The 21907-nt window shown below is 37.0% G+C and overlaps 1 protein-coding gene across 5 annotated transcripts in view; it reads left to right on the top strand.

Moving 5' to 3' along the window:
* PPP1R13B (protein phosphatase 1 regulatory subunit 13B) overlaps positions 1-21907 on the top strand; it is a 73496-nt gene that overhangs the window by 47184 nt on the left and 4405 nt on the right. For 3 of the 5 annotated variants that reach the window (XM_062628032.1, XM_062628033.1, XM_062628031.1), the window contains exons 5-16: positions 6758-6859; positions 7861-8035; positions 8430-8626; positions 10428-10592; positions 11417-11597; positions 12494-12649; positions 15815-15984; positions 16825-17326; positions 17878-18644; positions 20218-20355; positions 20435-20568; positions 21264-21430. In XM_062628032.1, coding sequence (XP_062484016.1) covers positions 6758-6859; positions 7861-8035; positions 8430-8626; positions 10428-10592; positions 11417-11597; positions 12494-12649; positions 15815-15984; positions 16825-17326; positions 17878-18644; positions 20218-20355; positions 20435-20568; positions 21264-21430 — 2854 coding nt within the window. Of the gene's footprint in view, positions 1-3753; positions 3901-6757; positions 6860-7860; positions 8036-8429; positions 8627-10427; positions 10593-11416; positions 11598-12493; positions 12650-15814; positions 15985-16824; positions 17327-17877; positions 18645-20217; positions 20356-20434; positions 20569-21263; positions 21431-21907 lie in introns of those variants that run through there. The other 2 variants (XM_062628035.1, XM_062628034.1) reach the window with 2 other exon arrangements.

The following is a 21907-nucleotide window of genomic DNA, read 5'->3' as shown; positions in this document are numbered from 1 at the left end:
TTTATCTAATATAGGTGTGAGATGTATGATGTGAGATTTTTCAGCAAATTGTGATACAGTTGAAGCGTGTTTATTTTAAGAATCTGTTAATGCATTTATTTGCACGAATAAAATAACATTTTCATTATACATTTCTGATAAAGTTGCCAGATTCCATTTGTAATGTTAATGTCAAGATTATTTTATTATAAGGAGAAAGCACGTACTAGGTATATTTTTTTATTATTCTTTAATTCCCAATATTCAGGCTGCCTTTTCTGGGTTTAATTAGCTTGTTCATTTCCATTAAGCTAAAAAAGGCATGTGCTATTGTCATTGAATTCTTTAAAATGGATTTCTGCTATCGGCATATTTCTGACCCAGTTAAAAAAAATGCAAGGCAGAGCTGTGGGTAAAGCCATTAAACTGGAAATAATGTCATCCATGTTGAGTTCAGCAAAAAACCTCTATTTTAGTTTAAACAGAAACAGATACATTGTTTTTTGTCTCTAATGTTATGTATGAGTTTTCACACAGGACTTTCAAATTGTCGTCTTTTTTTCATGGCACTAGGATCAGGTTTAATGGAAAATGTGGACAAAATCTATTAGACATCATAAATTTGGTGATACATAGGATCAGCATGTTTCAGAAATGTAAGGAGGTCAGAATCAATAATCTTCAGCAGATGCTCCATCCTGTGTTTGCCTCTCATAGTCCCTACATGGCACAAGGAGGCCACATACATTTCATATAAGACCTAATTGATAGAGAACTGGTATAATTTCCCATATCTTCCATATGTGATGGAAGCTTTCCCTATCACTACTGTTGTGCTGAGGACAGACAGCCAAGATGTGTGATGGCTGTTCTTATTAGCAACCTCTAAAGCTTTGTTGCCAACTGGGCTAGTTAAAGCATCCCCTAAACTATGTTACCTTGAATGAGGTGTAAGGCAGAAAAGTTACGAGTTACTGATGGACTTCTGCTGCTTGTGTCCACGTTAGCATGTGGGAATTTGGAAATCTTTTGCTAGATTCAGCAGGCAAAGCAAAGCTGTTCCTTTCTTTCTGCTCTGGCAGTTCGGTAGTTGCGCAGAGCTGTAGCTCTTCCTTCGTTGTAAATGTGGCACAGAGGATAATGCAGGGATGGCCCACTGAACTCCCTGGTTTGGGGAGGCTGAGAATTGTCAGAGCCCTGATCCCAGTCTGGAATTCAGTGGCTGGGCAGTGCTCCAGTCTAGCCACGTTCATGCTTCATTCTGGGAAAATGCTCATTCAAGTAATAAATTACTGCCTTTGTCCACATACTCATATATCTAGTCCTAGACCTGTCAGTTCTGTTTTTATTGTGTAGCTATATAGATTTCTGGGATTTGACAGCTCTACAAAGATAAATTTCTAGTCTGGATGTAAGATTTTTATTCCCTCATTTGCCCTAGGAAGGAGCAGCAACTTAGAACTGCTATAGATTATGGAAAATTGAGTCTTTCAGTATATGCAGTAAAACAAAGAGTATTTACTTTGCATTTCTATGTAGGCGTTTTATGCCTTCTCAGGAGCAACTTGCAGGACCTTTCTGGCCTTTGCTGTTCCTCCTATTAGGCCAGTAAAGATGATATTTTCTTTTTAACATGGCAAAATTGCATGCATTGTTAATAAATCCCACATGAGGGAGTAAATTCTTCAGACCATGAACCTGAAGGACTCTCTTCTTGGATTTCTTTCTGTTGCCTCTAATTCAGCACTCATCTTGTCCTCAGTCCGTGTTTCTGGGGGCGGTGATTACACGCTGGTTGATTACATTTTACTTGGGTTATGTTGGACTTTGAAAATTGGTGGTTTGACCTGAAATCATCTCTGAGTGTGACAAGAGCGAAGGGTGGGCTAACATACTAAAAGTAAAGTAGTAAAAGAGGGAGTAAGGATAGAAGGGATGGAGGTGACTGATAGGAAGAAGACTAGAAAATATGTGTTCATTCATTGTACAAGAATAGGCATAGGAGAAGGTGGAAATTGGCCAGTTCAGGAGGTTTGAGGTACTTTAACTTGCAGTTCAGGGTCTTGGGAGGAGAACTGAAGAAGAATTGTGTGGGAGAGAGGAGTGAGCACCTATCTTGAGGGAAGGGACAGATAAGAGAAGTTAATGACATAGTAGCTCTTGCAAACCTAGAAAAATGATCTGAGGAGACAGCATGCAGGAAGTGATTGGTAAATTCTTGTACTGCTCCAGTTTTCTTCTTCAATTGATTGGTCACATTATACTTTACACTGGCTATTTGAGATTCCTAGGCATTGCTGAACCTAAACATGAGATTGCCCATCATTACGATGGCCTGTAAAGCTTATGAATTTTTGTTGTTTTCCTTTAAAGCTCTTATTTGTGTAAATATTTCATTATTAGTTTCAAAATAACTTCTTACTAGTGCAAATTTATAAAATGATCAAAAATAAGTATCTTCATTGCTTAGACATTGAGGCAAAGAAATGCATAAAATCCAACCACATCCTAATTATGATCTTTTATTTCAAAAGGTCAGTATCATGCATTTTTTTCATTTTTATATTGACATAATTAGATTCCTCTTTAAAGATAGTTTTCCAATGGGAGTAAAGGCAAAAAAAACCCACTGGAATCTGCCCTTATTTCTTACATGTCGTTACAACAGTACACTCTGTCAAATAAATAGTTTTGAGTTTGGGTACAATTTTCCATTTACTATTGTGGGTTTCCAATAACTAAACCATTTCATAATAGCTTAGGAGTATGCAGACTGAGGAGTGTGTGATGATAGGCAGAAGAGCATAGTGTGAGGTTAGAAAGAAAGGAAGGAGGAATAAGAAAATGAATTTTCAGAGTGACAAGACTAATGTGTTAAAGGAGGTTCCTTTTCTTAATTAAATGCCTAAGGTATGACTTGTTTTGAGGCTGCTTGTAAACTCGTTCCCAAACTGTTTAATTACTACTGTACCATTCATCTTACCTGTCTCAAAATATTAATCATGAAATGGTAAAAATATTAGCTTGTAGTAGGAGGCTGACATCAGAAGCTGAAAATCCAGTTCATTACAAATTCTGTCTCTCATCACAACCTTTTAAAGTGCATGCTAAACAAAATAAATACATTTTTATAAGATTCTTGCTGATATTAAGAAATTAGGGAATATAGATGTAAACTATTCTTGTCTGTATGAGACATACATAATACTTCCTTAGTGCCTAATAATGCAGTGCTTGCTCCATAGCATCTCATTTAGGAGTTCATCTCTATGTGTAAATGCTTCTGTGAATCAATGAGAAGAAATTTACAATTCAGCAAAACTGTCTGCTTTGATGTATCACCGTGTAGCGAATGAATCTGTGGAATCTGAAGGAGTAGGTATTTGTAGTGGCTTTTTAGTACCTCCTTCAGAAGGCAGTTCTGTAGGAGGGAGTTTTTTCTTGCTGCAGGAGGAAGGAGGAGATCTGGACCTCAAATGTGATAGGCTTGTGTTTGTTATGAGAGGTGAGTGACTTCGTAGATGAAGTTGTTAATAACTAGCATGAACAGTGCAAACTTAAGAATCTGAGAAACCAACAACCTCATTAAAGAACTGAGAAAATGCAGCGCTGTCTTTACCTTGCATAACCTGAGGTTCTGGAGAAGGACCGGGGCTGACTTCCTTCATTGGTGGCGTTCGTGTACAGATTATTACAAGCAGACTCAAGGAATATAAAGTGCTCCGATTGAATTGATTCAAGTAGATTGTGGCAAGATTGTGTTTTTCATGCTGTTTCAAAAATTATATTGTCCTGTTCTGGAGACTTCAGCAACAGTCTATCTGAAAACAATTGATTTGATGTCGAAGAGGAATTCTGCTTGGTCTGGTCACTGCTTTTGCCATGTGGATGAAAAAGAACAAACTGCGAGTGAAGTTGCAGGTTTAAATCTTTGCTTCCTCAGCTGCCTCTTCTTTTCTTTTCTAAGTATAGTGTAGTTATTTTAAGTGAAAGGGACACTTACTGGTATTCAGTGAGGTAAACGTTAAGGGATTTCTCATAGGGTGTTTATATTTAAATGGTTAATTATCACTGTTCCCATGTTCTTGTGTTCTGCCATGTATAAAAGGTTTTTAGACATGCTTTCTGAACAGAACATTTTACAGTATTTAATAGCTTCTTCAAGGAGAAGCTAATATTTGCATTAATCTTTTAATTAATCTTCTATATTTTACATAATATAAAATAATTTGGTACTTTTTCCAGGCATTATAAGATATGCTTTCAAATATGCTTATTTAAAACAGTAAAAATTCTGAGCTTTTGGATCAAACTGTGTTGTGTATTTTTTGTTTCTTTTGCTTTTTCAAAACAATTTCTTACTGTTGTGCATTCCAAGTTACGTTTTTCACTTAAAAAATCTGTAATTTTCACTCTGTGAAATGGCTTTTTTACTTTGGAATATGCACAGCCCCTCTACAGATGCCACTTTTTGAGTCTGGATATATTTTTAACAAGTCTTCTTAGCAAAATAAATCATCTTTATTTTTGGACAGTGTTATGCTGAAAATTGCTACTGGAAATAGAATGAGCTATCAATGTTGTTAAACCGATGATGAAAGCAGGAAGAAGAGAAACATCAGACTATGCAAAATCTTCCCAGTGCAAGTTGTGTATTTTTGAAACAGAGCATATGTGTATTGAGAAAATACTGTCAATTCACCCCTCCGTTCTTAAAATCAGCGATCAAAAACCTTCAAGCCATTCTGAGCCCCTTTTAAGAATTACCTACAAACTCCAGCAAATGCAGATGAAGAAGTTTAGGGTTTTCTGGTAGAAGGTCATGCCAGAGGAAGTCAGCAGAGCATGAACATGGTTTGGGAGCAGCATCTCAGTTTTGTATGTTATTTTTCTTGCCTCAAGTTAGCACATTTTGGTTTGTGGATGACACCTAGAAAGGTTTCCTTACTTTCTTACCCAATTAGTGCCTCTCAGCCTGTAATTATTAATAAAATGTCTCTCTCTGATTTATTAGCTGGTGGCCACAGATGTATACAAGTTCTTTGGCCTTAAAAAATGCTGGGAAAGACTCACTCGTCTGTCATAAGTCATCCTAATAAAAAAGTACACGCTACTGTGTTAAATCTTTTCTTTTGTTCTCCCTCCCTTCCTTCCCCCCCCTTTTTTTTTTTAATTACTGTGTTCACTAACAGAGTGTTGAAATAGAAAATTAGTGGTTTGGGTGGATTTTATATTTTGTTCTGGTTTCACCATTCTATATAGCTATAACTAAATAGATATTTTTAAATTATTTCTCTAATATGAGTAATTTTCATTATTGTTGACTATTTTGACTATTAAGAGGAGTTTGAGTTGTAGCATCCAATAAGAATTATAATTTTGCTCCATAATTTATTCAGTAGGAAATGTTCAGAGGGGCAATAACTTTTTAGAAATATTTTTGTCCAACATGTCTATATCATGCATCCAAGATGCAGCAGCTTGAAAAGTTACTGTTCAAAATCTGGCTCATTTTAGTGACTGACCTTGAGGTGCTTATCTTTACTTGAATAATTGTATGCAGAAACAGGAATTACTAATTGGATTTCAGGTAGAAAAAAAGAAGAAGAAAAAAAAGGAGAAATCGGTCATTTTAAAACAAATAGTATTTTCTGACTGAAGGGCTATTCTGAACTTCTTACTTTCTGGAATTTTTTTTTTAAAGGCTGGTATTTTTTTTCTGTGCAAATGCTAAAGTTGTGGTTAACCAATGGAATTTTAAGATTGTGGTTTTTGGTTTTCTGAGTAGCAAAGCAGGTATTTGGCAAGTGTCAACCTCTGGAATTTGTCTTGCTACACACTGCACTCTCTTGTGATTGCATAGTAAAAACTGGTTGAAGTGAAGTAATTTAGTGTACAGATTTCAATTCTGTTCGTTGGCAGAACTATGAATATACCAAAACAGTGCATTTATTTTCAAAACAACATATTTGGTCTCACACATTGTCAAAGCATTATGTAAATTTTAAATAATTTTCAGTAATTGCCTTTCTACCCCAATTTTGTAAATATTTTGTTAGTTTTGATATGCAAAAGGAGTGATAGAGCCCCAATAATATCTTATTTTCTCATTTAGAGGTCACTCAGTAGTAGCCATTTGCTTATCCAAAGGGGATCACTTTGCTTCGCTTTGTACAGACTTTTTTCACTCAGATTGTTACCTTAAATGCTCCAATCTGCCAGGAAGTTTCACCATTTTCAGATGTGAGATTGGTGATGGAGATAGCTTTTACCTAAGCCTTTGTGTAAAGGTTCTTATGAGGTCTTGTGCTGCACTAAGTAAATAATGCTAGCCACGTTAAAGCTACCAAGGTAGCTACACTGAAAATATTAGAAAAGGAAAGAAGATTCTGATTCCAATACTGCTTAAAATAACTGCTTGCATGTGTGTTATCACATGTGCCGTACCAGTGCTGTGTACTGATTCTGCAGAATATCTAACAGGACAGTGTTAAACATAGTATAAGGGCTTTTCTTCTCTGGTTTTGTCTCCTAATGTTTTCCTCTTTTATCTGGTCTTTCAGTTTCTGCTTTTTCTGTCCTTGGCATGTGCATGGTCTGTGTCCTTTATTTCTGCTCTGAGCTTCCTAACTCTTTCATAGAGATCCATCATTGTTCTTTCTCTGAGGACTGCAAAGGAGGCTTTAGCCTTCAGGCTCTGAGGAGTGGGGATTTAGCTTCTATCATCAGAACGCTTAATATACATCAGCACATTGATGTAACATTTTGTATTCTGCAGGTTGGGAATCCACGTGTTGAGCTTACTCTTTCTGAACTTCAAGATATGGCTGCCCGACAACAGCAGCAGATTGAAAATCAACAGCAAATGCTGGTTGCTAAGGTAATAATTGTATACAGATCATAATAAATACAAATTTCCTTTACCATATGCAAGTGTAATTTTCATGGATTTTTAAAAAAAATTAATTCATTCTAGTAAGCTCAGGAAGACTTGAATCCATTGTTTTACCAAGTTAATCAGGCGATATACAACATTTCAGTGTAAATGACACTATAACAACCCATGTCATGCCAAGTTATGTGTCTTTAGAAAAAAATATTAATAGCTTTTATTTGTCTCTTTTGTGAGGCCCTCTTCATGATCTGTTATAGATCAAGCTTGACTTTATGCTCATCTTTAGTAGCTCATTCACTCCACTATAGCAATAGTGCTGTGAGATTGTGCCCACTTCATATATATTCACTTATTACATTTCCAAAGTCTCTGTGTTACAAGAATCAAAGTATGTTTTCAGGGTGAGAAGTGGGTTTAATGTTTCTGACATTGTGAGTGTTACAATATACAGTATGCATTGGATGCTTGGAGTACCTAGGAATCAACCTATCAATTTTGTAGCTCTTTCTTGATGGAAATAATGTGGAAAAGGAAACATTTTCCATGTGCGCCCAGCAGACGGACTGTTATTTAGAACTGGAACTTGATCTTGGGGTAGGTCAGCTTGTTAAAAATGGTGTGTTGGACCTATTTTGTTGTCTGTGGGAAGCCAGATAACATCATTGCAAGTTTGTTTTGCAACGGCAGGAGATGAGTTAATAGTGTCAGCAAAGAAATGCCAGAGGAAGCTTCATGTGCATTTGAATGAGTGTTCAGGCGAGGGTTGTATTTGCACATATATGTAAATTCGGTCTAAAAAATCTTAAATATCTGCTGTAAAATAGATTTAAAAATGTAGAGCACTTTTCTAGAGGGACTGATAAATCTTTTAACCTTTTAACTACATTTTTAACAGCAACCTTTTCTGATTTCTGGAAATATAAAACCCCACTGATCATCATGATGTGTTTTTCCAAGGTAATTTTATCATTTTATCATTTTATCAGGAACAACGTTTGCGTTACCTGAAGCAGCAAGAGCGTCGTCAGCAACAGTCTGTTTCTGAGAGTGAAAAGCTCCAGAAACTTAAAGAACGTGTTGAAACCCAGGAGACAAAGCTGAAAAAAATCCGTGCCATGAGAGGACAAGTGGACTACAGCAAGATAATGAATGGCAATCTGTGTATGTAGAATTTTTAAGGAGCATACTTGGTTTAATTTACTATTTTCCGCATGCCTAGCAAATAATGCTATATTGCTTGTCATTATAGGATTGAAAAAGGATTTCAGATAGAATTTTTTTTGTCTTAGTGGGTGTGCTGTGTTTCTATGAAATGTGGATATGTTGTAACTTCTTGTTTTCTATAGTCAGACATAAAGTTAGAATAAGTCTGTTCTCTTAATATTAGGAAATACTACGACTGTTAGCAAATTCCCAACACATAAGTATTTTATATGAGTATGCATGTACTAGATTTAAAACTGGAGCATTGTATTTATCAGTACCTGTAGAATTAAAAAATTAACAACTTCTGCATTACTTAATTGCTTTTTGGTTTTTGTCTTGTTAATTTTAGCAACTGAAATTGAGCATATAAGTGCCATGTTCCAGGAAAAGCAGCAGGAGCTACAGGCTGCAGTGTTAAAAGTGGATCAGCTTACTCAGCAACTGGAGGATTTAAGGAAAGGGAAACTCAATGGTTTTCAGTCTTACAATGGACAAATGACGGGACCTGCAGCAGTAGAATTGAAAAAGTTGTATCAAGAGCTACAAGTAAGTAATGGAGAGATGCTATTTGGATGTCAGCTGTAGATTTTAGAAAAGTAGTATTACTATGCTTATGTATAGCCATTTGGTTCTGCAACATCACATAAAATGGTTTTTTTTGGAAAGCTGTCAGTGTGTGAGGTTGTAGTTAGCATATAATTCTCTTTAAAATAGAATCTCATTAGCTTTAAGAACTATTTTTGTTGTTGCTCATACACATTATGATACAAAGTGCAAAAGTGTTGTGAAGGGCATTTCTCAGCCCCTAATACTGCAATACTGAATGTTGACATAATCTACTATTTCTTCTAATCTCTCAGTAAATTTAAAAAAAATAAAAAAAGTGGTATTTTTCTATTTTTCAAAAGAACTGGATGTAGCAAGCTCACTTAGATGGCATCTTAACTTCGAGACATGACTGGGCAGTGAATAAAAGTAAATTTAAACTACATTGGGAAAATACAGCTATTATATCTTGTGTAAATAAAGAAAATACATGACTTAAATAATACAATTTAACAGAATCATCAAAAATAAAAGCTGCACTAGGTTTATTGCACTATATAGTGCTCTATAGCTGCAGTATATTCACACAGCATTCCCTGTATCACTATTGTTTATCTTCCTCCAAGAAGACTGTTAAATCTGAAGTGCAGTTCTCGCATGAGTAATAAAATACTCAACTTATATTGAAACTTTGTCCAGTTTTTATGTTTAAAAGTTATGGAATACTTAACTAAGTGCCAATGTGTCAGGATTTGAGGGCTTTTTTTTATTTATTCATGTACTTTACTGTGATCAAGGCAACAACTCAAATATATTTCATATACCAAAATCAGTCTCAACCACTTCTTATATGAGCAAGTACAATATAACACAAAAGCATGTGTTTTCATTAAGTAGGAATGATCCCTTTTTTCTCCTCTTTTTCCCCTTTTCCCATTTATACAAGGCATATATGCCTTGTGAGTATTTTGAAGTGAGTATATTGAAGATGCTCAATAGATTAAGATTTCTTTTGTGCTTCACAGCGATGCCATACACATTTGTCAAGACTTAAATTTGCCTCAGGTGTTTTTTGCATGTAACATTACCATGAAAATTGAAACACTGAGACAATACTGTCAGAGTTATTGAAGGTATGAAAAAATGCCAGTGGGAAAGCAAGAGAAATAATTATAAACACTGTCATGGTTGATTTAAGCCATAAAGGTAATCCATGTCCTAATCTGCTGGAAACCTGCTGTGAAGGTTTCAGTTTAATCCTTCCGTAGAGAGGAAAATCTGTGCCCAGTTCCTGCACTAGCAGTTCAGTTAACCTGACATCAAGAAGTTTCATGTGGAACTGGAAATAGAATCAATAACATAATTTCTGTTACAAATTTTGTATCACTGAGTTTTCATGATAATCAGTCTCAGTTAAACATAACTTTTAATAAACATTTTCTATGATTTAATTTTTCACAGTGGAATTCAGTTCTGAAATGGCTCTATGCCTATTTCTTCAATCCATTTGCTATAAACAGGATGTAGCTTACACGTATTTAATAGGTATCCACTAGTTTATTAGGACATTATTTTGCTGTTTTCTTTTAAGAGTTGGTCATGGTTGCATGGTTGCAAATGCTTATTTGACAGGCCGTGTAACATTAGAGATATCAGAACAAGTTGCCAAGTCAAGTCGCTTTGGGTTTTTTAACACTGTATTAAAAACCAACTTGACAACAGACAGAATGAAGGAACTGCCCTAACAAGTGCTTTTTTCTTGCTTGCTTCCTTTCTTTCTATTTTTTTTCTCTTTTTTAAGATTCGTAACAGGCTTAACCAGGAACAGAACTCCAAGCTTCAACAGCAAAAAGAGCTCTTAAACAAACGCAATATGGAGGTGGCTATGATGGACAAGCGCATCAATGAATTGCGCGAACGACTGTACAAGAAAAAAGTTGAGGCACGTCAAAAAGAAAACATTCCTGTAAGATAAACTGTTAAAAGGGCCACACTTTAGTTTATCAAGAGCCTATAAAAACTATACTTTTTCCCAACTGCATAACACGATTACATCAAAGAACCTGTTTTAAAAGTAATAGGCTTCTTTATTGTAAGGTTTTCCATATCAGAAAACTGGTAGACCTAGTGTGTTTTCTTTTTCTTTATAACACAGACCATAGTATATTAAAAATTATGGTAGTTTATATTTCTAGGAAGGAAAGTGTAATTATGGGCTGTGTTTCAAAGCATGAAAGCATAACAGTTTGGCTTTTATAAAATACTGATCTTCCAGTATGGAAAATTGAAAATATGTAAGTGGTCTGATAAAGTTAGCCTCGATAGCTGCCTGGAACTTTGATAAGAAATCAGTTGCACTGTAGACCATTTATCTAAGGATCAGAGAGATCAGTTCTGGATTTCCATACATATTTGTAGCTGGAGGTATTGTTCTGAAAAAAAAACGAAACCCACCAAACAAACCACACATACATAGTTGAACACTTAAGAACTTATTTTAGTCCATTTGCCTAAGAAAGGCCCAGTGAAAGAGACCTTACACAGATAGAGCTTTCTACAAGAAATTTATTTGCTGTGGCTGAGAAATCTAATTTTTGATGTGTTGATTTTAACAAATGAAACTTACACTTTATGCTTTTTTTTGTAGAAGCATGGAGCATGGTAACTTTATTAAGGTGTCTTAGCTGTAGTGCATGGTTCTAGATAATTAAATTTAGACCTCCTGTTCATGCACAAATGCCTAGGGTAAATGGAAGTTCACATTTCAATTTGTCTGTTTTTTTATTTTAGTTGAATCGTATTAATGGCACTTCCTCACCCCAGTCATCCCTGAGTGCTTCAGGAAGGGTGGCAGCAGTAGGACCTTACATCCAAGTTCCAAGTGCTGGCACTTATGCTGTACCAGTAGATCCAGTTAAACCACAGTCTCTCACCATTACTTCTAGCTCAACACATGGAAGATCAAAATCTGGTAAGTACTTCAGTGCGGTGCTTATTAATACATATGGTTTGGAAAGGAGTAATAAAGAAAAAGAGTAATCTTGGGAGCACCAATGTTGGCATAATCACTGTACTTGAGGAGGCGTTTCAGATGTCTTGATACTGTTCTGTGGATTGGACATTAGTCATTTGATATGAGGTGGTTTTGCTTCTTTCCATTAATTTTTCTTAGGAGACTTGAGTGTTTTCTTTGAAATTTTACTAGATGGTACACAGCTAAAAGGAGCACACGTTCCTTCACACATTCTTTGTTTTGTCTTTAATAGTTTTTCAGTTAGTGTGTTTGAATATAGTAATTAATGCATAATCAACTTTGTGGTAAACTATAGTATAAACAACTATTTACAGTAGGTTGCTTTTTGTCAGGTAAAACAAAACTAGTAAACAAGAAAAATAATAATACTTCCCAGGAGACTACATAGAAAAAGAAGCAGGGGGACGTTTGCAGCATGCTTCCAGATGGGGAGGAAGAAGTAGAGGGAAGACAGTCTGGTCTTATGGAAAAGTTGTAAGCCTAAGGAATGACTCTAATTGTGAAGTGACGGTTTTGTTTTCATACGTGGATTCCTCTTTCACATATGCGAAAGGACAGTTCATAACTTTTAAGTTCACCAACCAAAAATAAGTCACTGTATTTATTACACCAAAGGTATTTGAATATTCTATGAGATAGATTTATATAAGGAGAAGCTTATATGCTCCCAGGTAGAAAAGCAATTAGGAATTTTTTTTTCAACTGTCATGCTTTTATTTCTCATTATCTGAGTGTTCCTGTTCTAATTTCTCCATTGTCATTGTTATAATTTTTCCACCACTTTTTTTCTTTCTTTTTCTGTGTAACTGGATCTGCCTTGGTGTGTCCGGTAGAGACAGACTGTGGGTGTGTGAAAAAATCTCCAGACACGTGGAAGGTTTCTGATTTAGACATAATAGTGGATCCTATTCTGTCACCTCCCACTTCTCTTCAGTCCGCTGTTCACAATGTCATCCGCCTGGCACCTACTCTGTTTGACACCCAGCACTGTGAGTCCGTAGAAGATCTCTGGCTAGCTAAGAACGCAGGTTTTAATATGGTCATCTGAGCTCTTGCATACAGATGCATATTAAACAGCATCTTTAGAACTTGTGTTGCAGTCTGGCATGCAGAAAATTATGTTGAAATATAAAATTTTTGAGAAGTTGCTTTTCATCTTTGAAGGAAACAGATTTGCAGCAAATTCATCCCTGGAGTACTGAAGTAGTGTACTAGGGATGTGTTTTCTTCATTTAAAAACCTTGACATTTTCTAATTGTAATTAGAAAATTTTGTGGTAATCACCAAAGCATGTATTAGTATGTCTCAGATAAGATAGATGTATTACATACAGGTTTAGCTTGAGTTACTTTGTGGGGAAACTTTGAGTTCCTATGTTGCACTGGCCCCAGAGCTGGGATAAAAGTTCACTCTGTCCTCAGCAAGAATCTTGCTTACTTTCATTGGACAAAAAAGTTATACCTGGTTTGCTTTACTAAGTATCCTGGGTCCCAACCTACAAAAAATGTTAGGTGAAGTCAGAGAAAACACGCAAAACCTTTTGTGTCTACATGTTACTGTCTTATTTGTGTAAATGCAAAATGGAGTGATGAGAGTTGAAATACTCTGGGTGTTAGGTAGTCATACAAGCAGCAGACAAGAGGGTACATTCTGGGGAGAAAAAAAGCCAGTTGGCTGAAATGGGTGTGGGGTGACTGAGAGCAGGAGCTAGTGAGGGCTTGTTGGAAGGGCGTTGCCATCAGATGGGCAAGAGTGTCTGGGACCAGCTCAGCCTCACCAAAGATAGCAGGAGGCAGATGCTGTTTGGTTGCCTCCTCTTAGCACCTCCCAGACAGCCTCTGGTGCCATACGCTGCAGCTGCAGATTGCAACAGAAGCTTAAGTGCATGAGATTCAGCTTGGCTTGTGGGAGTACGTGAGAGGTGCGTTTATAAAACATGCATGGTGGTTGGCAAGTCCGCCAGCTTGTAACAGGAAGGACATGAAAGTGGGAACAGTTACATCTGGTGTTTATGTAAGTAGAATGAAACAGAGAGGTTAGAGGAGAGTCTAGTCTGTTACCTCAGAATTTGGGGGTGAACATGCTAGTATTTGGAATTCCAAGGATTACAAAAAGTTTCTGTATAACTAACAGAAGAGTGTGGGCTTGTGTTTGAAGGTAAGAGAATGAAAGTCTTTGCTGCTTTTGCTGTTGTTACTGTAAGTGCCTTCTTAATAGCTACTTACGGCTAAATATGGTTTTGTGTTTAGCGTGAATCAGTTATAACACCTTTTATTGATCTTCAGAAGCTTTACTGAATCATAACCTTTCTGGAGTTGTGGAACATCTTGTGTAGATTGTATGCTAAATGTTAATTCAATGCATACATGGAAAATTTGCCGTTATTTAGGGTCACAGTGTCTAGCAGTAATCTTCCTTGGTCTTGCTTTTGATAACCACATGACTAAAGCTAATAACAAACAAAAACCGTAACATGTCCAGTTCTTGGATGTTGCCAGTACTAAAGCTCGGCCTCATTACTTCCTGGCATTTTGCAAGGGTGAACTGATTTCTGGACTATATTCTCAGTGTAAAAATATGCAAGTGTTTTAATGACCAACCACAAAAATACTCTTGCTCCAAAGTAATTCTTTCTCAGAATTCAAACACAGTTGATCTGAATTTGAAGTTTAATACAATATAGTTTGTGTAATATTAAAGAATGGTCTGCACATATAATTAAAAAATAATTACTATGGTATCTTAAATGCAACAGGTACTTCATTTTTGCTCACTTTAATGTGAAATTATTTTAACTAGCCTATAAATAGGTTTATGAGCTAATAGAGTGATTTTGCACTCACACAGTGAAAACACTGGTTGGTAATTGTCAAGAAATCTTCAGGTGGTCATTTCATGAACAGAAAGTAGAATGGGAATGTTAAATTCACTCTAATGAGAATGTTTCTATGCAGCTTATTTATAGATTATCTGCTATACTAAACAGAGGGTGGCAAAGGATTCTGGAAATAGTCTTTCTGATTCCATTTTCTAGTCACTTAAATGAAATGGGAAGTTACCATCAAATACCTCATTCTTATTCAATGGTTTCTTACTGTGGGGTCCAGAAATCTCAGTAAAGCTCCACACATGTGCAAACCGCTGCCATTTTTTGTTATCTTCTAGCATGGCTACGTGTCACATGTCATCTTTACTGATCCTAAGTGTTCCAGTAAGATAATTCCAGGCAATAGGAAGGAGAAATGATACCTGGTTTCCTTGGAGTAAGAGAAACCTGAAGTTTAATGTTTTCAAGGCAAACGAAAGCCTTAGGATCTAAACAGAGATCTATTTAGTTAGTATAAAACAGATCTAATTATCAGGCTATTTAAACTCTTGCTTACTTACAGAACAGAAACCAAATAGTCTCACACAGTTGATAAAGTAACACATCAATGTACCTAGACTTCTTAAAGATTTGTTCCCTCAGTTTATGTGCAGCTATGCATGATTGTTATGTACATGATAAAGACAAAAGCCCATAACTTGTATCTTGGCACAGTGAGTTGAAGTTGTCAGCTGACTTTACTAATTTCTTTAAGATTAAGTCTCTGGGGTAGTTCTGATCAGGTGAGTATGTTGAGGAAAGACAAAAGGTTAGTTAACTGCCACTTCCAGCAAAGGAATATAAGCTTTTGTTCCACCCCATTGTTGAAAGGAGTTTTTACATCCTGTTATGAGTGAATTAATAATCATAGTTGAAATTTGGAGTAAGTCCACTTTGAGCTTACGTAGACTTAACATTTAGCATAATTTCACAGTGTATAATACCAAAAGAAATACCTGGATGAAGTGTTTCCATAAGGAATTTTGTTCTGAATTTGTTTGCCTTCCAATAGCAGAATATGCAGTGCTCAAACAGAAATTTTAACCGTCTTTTTTTCTGTAGAAATTTTCAATGCAATTTGAATGTCAAAAGGTAATGAACAGCATGTTATAGACAGAGATTGCTCTCAGTATCAATTTCTGAATCAAACATGAAGAGTGATTTATCTCATTTCTGGAATCAAGTTAATCCTGTTGTAATTGAAGCTATTCCATTTCACATGCTATTTTGCTTGTTTACAGTGGTTCTGTGGGTTATTTTAAATACAGTGGTTTTGTCTGTTTTCAAGCTAATGATGGAAACTGGCCACTACTTAAACAGAGCTCAGCCCCTGTGGTAAAACCACCTCAGATCTCCAACACGGACTGGAAAGAATCGAGCATGGATACTGCTTTAAAACAAGGAACTATATCCAGCCAGCCCTTGCCTACTTCAGTACTAGGAAGTACTGATAAGCTGGTGGGTTTCACCTGTGATATATTTATAGATAACGTTTTGTTGAAATTCTGAACCTTTGGCTTCCATAGATGAACCCACTTCACTTACATACACATTTGGTTTCCCTGCCGATGATTATTTATAAGCCATAAAGAAAATTGCCTTTGTATTCCTCCTGTTTCTTCCTGTTCTTAGTGCATTACCTTTTCTTTTTTTTTTTTTTTCAACTTCAGTAGTTCATATTCCTTCCTGTTCTTTTACATATCTGGTCTCCCCTTTTCTCTCCTTTTGCTTCTTCTAATCACCTCACCCATCTTCCTATTTCTGTAATTTGAATCTCTATTACTCTTTCTGTGGTGTAGATTATCACCCTTCCAGTGTGCTTCTTTTCTCACAAAAATCTCATCAAAGAAGTCATTAAATCCATCCTTGAGTGAGTCTGTCTGCACAGTTGTTCTAGTACTTTATGAATTCTTTAAGGCTGTAATCTTTAAAGAATAAGGACCTGGTCTTCAAATAGTTCTAGTAAACTCTGTTATCACCCTAAATATTAACAAATATGTTATCAAATAGATACTGAGAACCAGAACTTAAAACGAGTTGCTCAGGTTTTGAAAGTATGTAAATAGTTTTGGATTTGTATTAATATCTGAAGAGGCCTGGCCTCTGTCTGATATATGATGAGATCGTGTGGTAAATTAGGGTAGAATCATACCTAGTGATGAAGTAACACAGATTGTTTAAATTGACTCCCTTGCTGTCACACAAGATTATTAGTATGTTCTGTAGAATGAGGAATGTTCTTGCTCACAAGTATTTTATTTAGTTAAATGTTATATACTGTTTCTTGTTCTTACATAGGGTCTTGACCTGGGGAAGGTGCCACCAGCAGTTCCTGGTGTAAGCAAGCAGTTGCCTCAAAACTATGGGACCTATCCAAGTCCAGTTCCCTTAGGAGCAGGTTCTACAAATTCTCTAGAAAGACGGAAGGATGGCAGCCTGCCCAGACCTGGCACCAGTATAACAAATCGGCAAAGACCTGTTCCACTTCCACCACCAAGCAACGTCCATCAGCCCAGTTCTTCACAACAGATTCAACAGAGAATTTCTGTACCTCCCAGCCCTACATATCAACCTCCTGGTCCCCCGTTGTTTCCAGGAGGAGATGGCAGGCCAGAACTCCCCTTAACTGTCGCAATCAGACCTTTTCTGGCTGATAAAGGATCACGACCTCAGTCTCCCAGGAAAGGGCCACAAACAGTGAACTCCAGTTCCATCTATTCCATGTATCTTCAGCAAGCAACACCACCAAAGAATTATCAACAAGCTGTATACAATACCTTAAATAAGTCGGTAAAAGCAGGTAAAATATATGTTCCTTTGTTTTTCTTTTGAAATAGACTGTTAAGATTTGATCTACTTACTGGGTTTAATTCCATATCAGTTTGAAAAATGAGTATAAATCTAGAAGAGGAAAGATACTTTTATGTCTGCAGCATGGCAGAAAAATGATCCCATATTTTTTAGGGGTGATAAATATACATTCAGTCACCTTTCATTTAATACAAGATGCAGTTAGAACAATACAACCTGGATACTTTACCAGTCCTTTCAGCCACAAGTTGAAAAAACAGTGTCTAGAGAGGAGAGTTTTTCTTCTTTTACTGTCTCCTTATGGAAGAGGAAAAACATTCCAGGTACTACTTATAGATTGTAATTCTAAGAAGCATCACCAACAGGTGAGTGTGTATTTCTCTTTTGATAGGTTCCAATATAATTAATTTGTTTTTTTTTTTAATTTTCTGTATTAGCATCAAACGGGCAGCAACAGACTCATACCCAGTTTATTTGCAAACACTTTATTATGTAATTTGAGAATGGTTCTTCACTGTTTTCTATCTTTCTGTTTTTCAGTTTATGGAAAACCTGTATTACAATCTGGCTCAACTTCTCCCTCACCCTTGCCGTTCCTTCATGGTTCTTTGCCTGCTCAGACTTCCTCACAGCCACAGTCTCAGCCTCAGACTGAGGTCTCTGAAAAAGATCAAGAGGTGGAAAATGCTCCACCACCCAGTGAAAACAGCAATGTGGAAAACATTCCTCGTCCTCTCAGTCCTACTAAGCTCACACCTATTGTGCATTCACCCCTACGGTATCAAAGTGATGCTGACCTTGAAGCTCTCAGAAGAAAATTGGCCAATGCTCCAAGGCCATTAAAGAAACGTAGTTCTATCACTGAACCAGAAGGCCCAAGTGGACCCAATATACAAAAATTATTGTATCAGCGCTTTAATACTCTTGCTGGAGGAATAGAAAGTGCTCCTTTTTATCAGCCAAGCAACCCACAGGACTTCATAGGCATCTTAGCTGATGTTGATAATGGCAATGCTAGTACCAATGGCAATATTGAAGAACCTATTTCTGTGCAACCTACAGTTCCTCTTCCTGATGAGCCACCCCCTTCATCAGATGCCAATGATAATGAATTACCTTCTCCTGCTACTGAGGAACTGATAAGCACTGAAACCACAAATCAAACACCTGAAACAACTGAAGATAACAACAACAATCCTGCTATAGTTCCTTCTACTGAACAGTCACCTAGTCCTACACCTGAAGTTAGTTCTCCAGTAGAAGATGAAGCTCCTCTGCCTCCTGCTCCTCCTCCTCCACTTCCTCCAGTAAGTAACCAAGCAAAAGGACAATTTTGTGGAGAATAAAATTAGATGTGTGTCTAAGCATAACTAGAAGATGGTAAGCTTAAGCCAAATGGTATGTTTGCACTTCAATTTTCATGCTACTAAAAAGAAAATCTGGGGGCCTCGAAGGAGAATTATGATGGATTAGTTTCTTTACTGACATAGCCATTTAATATGGAATATATGCATACATTCAACAGGAAGTTGTGTAGGTACTTTAGGTTGTAGAACTTCTGGGAGGGATATGCTCTTGGTTTAGAACTAATTCTGGAATCTGAGATTCCATTAGAAATGCTGTTTTCATTTCCCCGGGCCTACAGATAGAACCATTTATATGAAATTTAAGGATAAGCCACGGCAGCAAGAAACGTTTTAATTTGCAGACAAGCTGAAATAACTGTTCTGGGAGCAGTGCAGTCATTTTCCCCTCTGAGCAGAGGGATGTGAGACCAGGGGCTGACCCTAACACCACCAACAGTTGACTTGTTTTAGCAGAAATGTTTTTCTAGTGGGCTGGTTGCATAATTTGAATTACTTTCAACATTCCTTCTCCAACTGTGCCAAAACCTTGTCATTACCAAAATCTACAACATATGGAGAATTGAAAATGGGAAGAGAACTGTATTTTGTTCTTGGTTGTTGCTGTGACTCACTTTAACCCTGGCTTCAAAGGGTATCTCTGCTTCTTGATTCAGGCAGGGACCTTGCTATCCTTTGACAATGACTGTGGTGCACATGGGGCCTCCTGTGCATTTCCCATGACCACAAGTGAGCCAGGATACTTCTGGGAGAATGGAATATGCTAGCAACAGATATCATTAACACTGAGAGAGGCTTATTATCCAAACTGAAATAGCCATACCAAACAGGAGCAGGAATGAAAACGGATCTTACAGTGCTAGGGACTAAAAGCATTCTATAAATGCTGTAATTAATAATAGACTCCCCTCTGCCCCCCCTGCTGTGGAAAGTGACAAGGACACATGTGAATGATTCAGAATATTTTCAAAACATTTAAATTTTAGATCTTGAGAATGCATCTTCTGGTAACACCAGCCAGAATGCCACATAAAATAGCTTCATGTTCTCTACTTTTCTTTCCCATAGCAAAAGCCACAACTTGTAGGCACCAACCTGCTGATTCAAGGCAAAGAAAGATTCCTCTGAGTAGAGACTGATAGTCGGGCTTCACTGTGTCATGCTTTCTATTCTAAGCAAAAGTGTTAAAAGTGTTGACATTGTCTCAGACAATCCACCACAAACACATTCAGCTTTATATGAGATACAATTAAGATAGCGGTGCTTAAAACCCACTGACTTAAGTACCTCAGGCCTTGTACTCAATACTTTTAATTAAAAGCTTCTAAATCATATGGACATGCTTTTTCCAATTGAATAAAATGTAGTAAGATATCAAGCCTTTTATTTAGAGACTTTATAATAGAAACATTTAAGGAGGATGAGATTCTTAATCTAGTTTAAAAAAAATAACTAAATCATCTCTTAGTACTCGTGCAAGCTAAAATTTTGCCTTTCAACCTTCATCTCTGCTCAGACAAAACGTACCAACCTGAAGAAACCAAACTCAGAAAGAACAGGCCATGGTTTGAGAGTGAAGTTCAATCCACTGGCCCTCCTCCTGGATGCTTCTTTGGAGGGAGAATTTGATCTTGTACAACGAATCATATATGAGGTGAGCTGCTAAAGAATAGCAACCTCTTGAAGTATTTTTTTGGGAAAACAAGTGCTGAACTCTTTTATGGTTTCAATAGGTTGATGATCCCAGTAAACCAAATGATGAAGGAATTACACCTTTGCATAATGCAGTGTGTGCTGGTCATCACCACATTGTGAAGTTCTTGCTTGATTTTGGTGTAAATGTAAATGCAGCAGACAGTGATGGATGGTAAGTGTCAACTTGGCATCTGGGAGAGACACCATTTTGGTGCACATTCAGAGTTCAGTTTAGACCTATTTGGAAACAATTTCCTTTCCCTTAACCCCCAGCAAATGAGCACATTCTAGTCTCTAGGTGGTGGCAAACTCAAATGCAACATTCCTATGTGTCCAACTCCTGTGCAAGCACACTCAAATCATGACATTATGTTTTGGTTTTAATTCGTGGTGCAGTTGCATTTGTTGTTCAGATACTGCGCTAATTAAACTGTAAGTAAGAAAGGATGAAAATGAAGTTTTCATCTTCATGTAACCCACCACAGATTTTGGTACTGCTGAAGAATCTAGCCTTGCAGGTAGATGTAGTACTTCTGGAGCATTTGGAGGGATGCAAAACCTTGCTGTGCTGACCTGGGTTATCTTTCAAGTTTCTTCACATTGGAAAATACCCTTTTGTACCCAGCAGTTCTGTGAGCAATGAAAATTGACATTTTTACTAACACCTGTTTGGCTTTACTGGAGTCAGGTGAATAGTGGGGATCCACTGCAGTAGCTTGACAGGTTTTGGACAATGCGTACATAATCTATAAGCATAAGAAACAATTTCCTTTAAAAACAGACAGGCTGAACTCTGTATAGCAAGACAAAATAATTAGGAGTCATGGAAGCTTATATTTTCCTGTGTATGTTTCTGCTTTATTTCAGGACACCCTTGCATTGTGCTGCTTCTTGCAATAGCGTTCATCTCTGTAAACTACTGGTTGAATCTGGGGCAGCTATTTTTGCTTCAACTATAAGTGATATAGAAACTGCTGCAGACAAGTGTGAAGAGATGGAAGAAGGTTATATTCAGTGTTCCCAGTTCTTGTATGGTAAGCTGGGACACTACTTTATGAATTTCTTTAGCTTTTCTAAAATTCATCCCTTTTTAGCTCTGATTTGCATGAAACATCTGCATAGGTCCCAGACTAGACAATACTGCCCATCACCTTCCTCCTCTTTCCAAATGCTAAAACCAGGGGATTATGCCCCATTCCTGGCAGTGTTCAAGGCCAGGCTGGATGGGGCTTTGAGCAGCCTGGTCTAGTGGAAGGTGTCCCTGCTCATGGCAGGGGGCTGGAACTGGAATAATTAAGGTCCCTTCCAGTGCAAACCATTCTGTGGTGCTCACAGTGCTTCTGGTCTTTGAGTTACTCCACAGGCCCCCTTCTAATGTCACCAATTTTTAACCTTTAATTTGGCCTAATTTCAAGAAAATGCTTCCATGGGAAGCTTCCATTTGACAGTAACCAAGTTGTCAAGTATCCTGACAGAGATACTCCAACTTCCAGGTGCACAAATTCCTTACA

The sequence above is a fragment of the Pezoporus occidentalis genome, unplaced genomic scaffold (assembly GCF_034315485.1).
Source record: "Pezoporus occidentalis ecotype Australia unplaced genomic scaffold, CSIRO_AGI_Poc_V1 ctg31, whole genome shotgun sequence".
Lineage (NCBI taxonomy): Eukaryota > Metazoa > Chordata > Aves > Psittaciformes > Psittacidae > Pezoporus > Pezoporus occidentalis.
The sequence above is the reverse complement of the archived record's forward strand: the minus strand, read 5'-3'. Positions and strand labels throughout refer to the sequence as shown.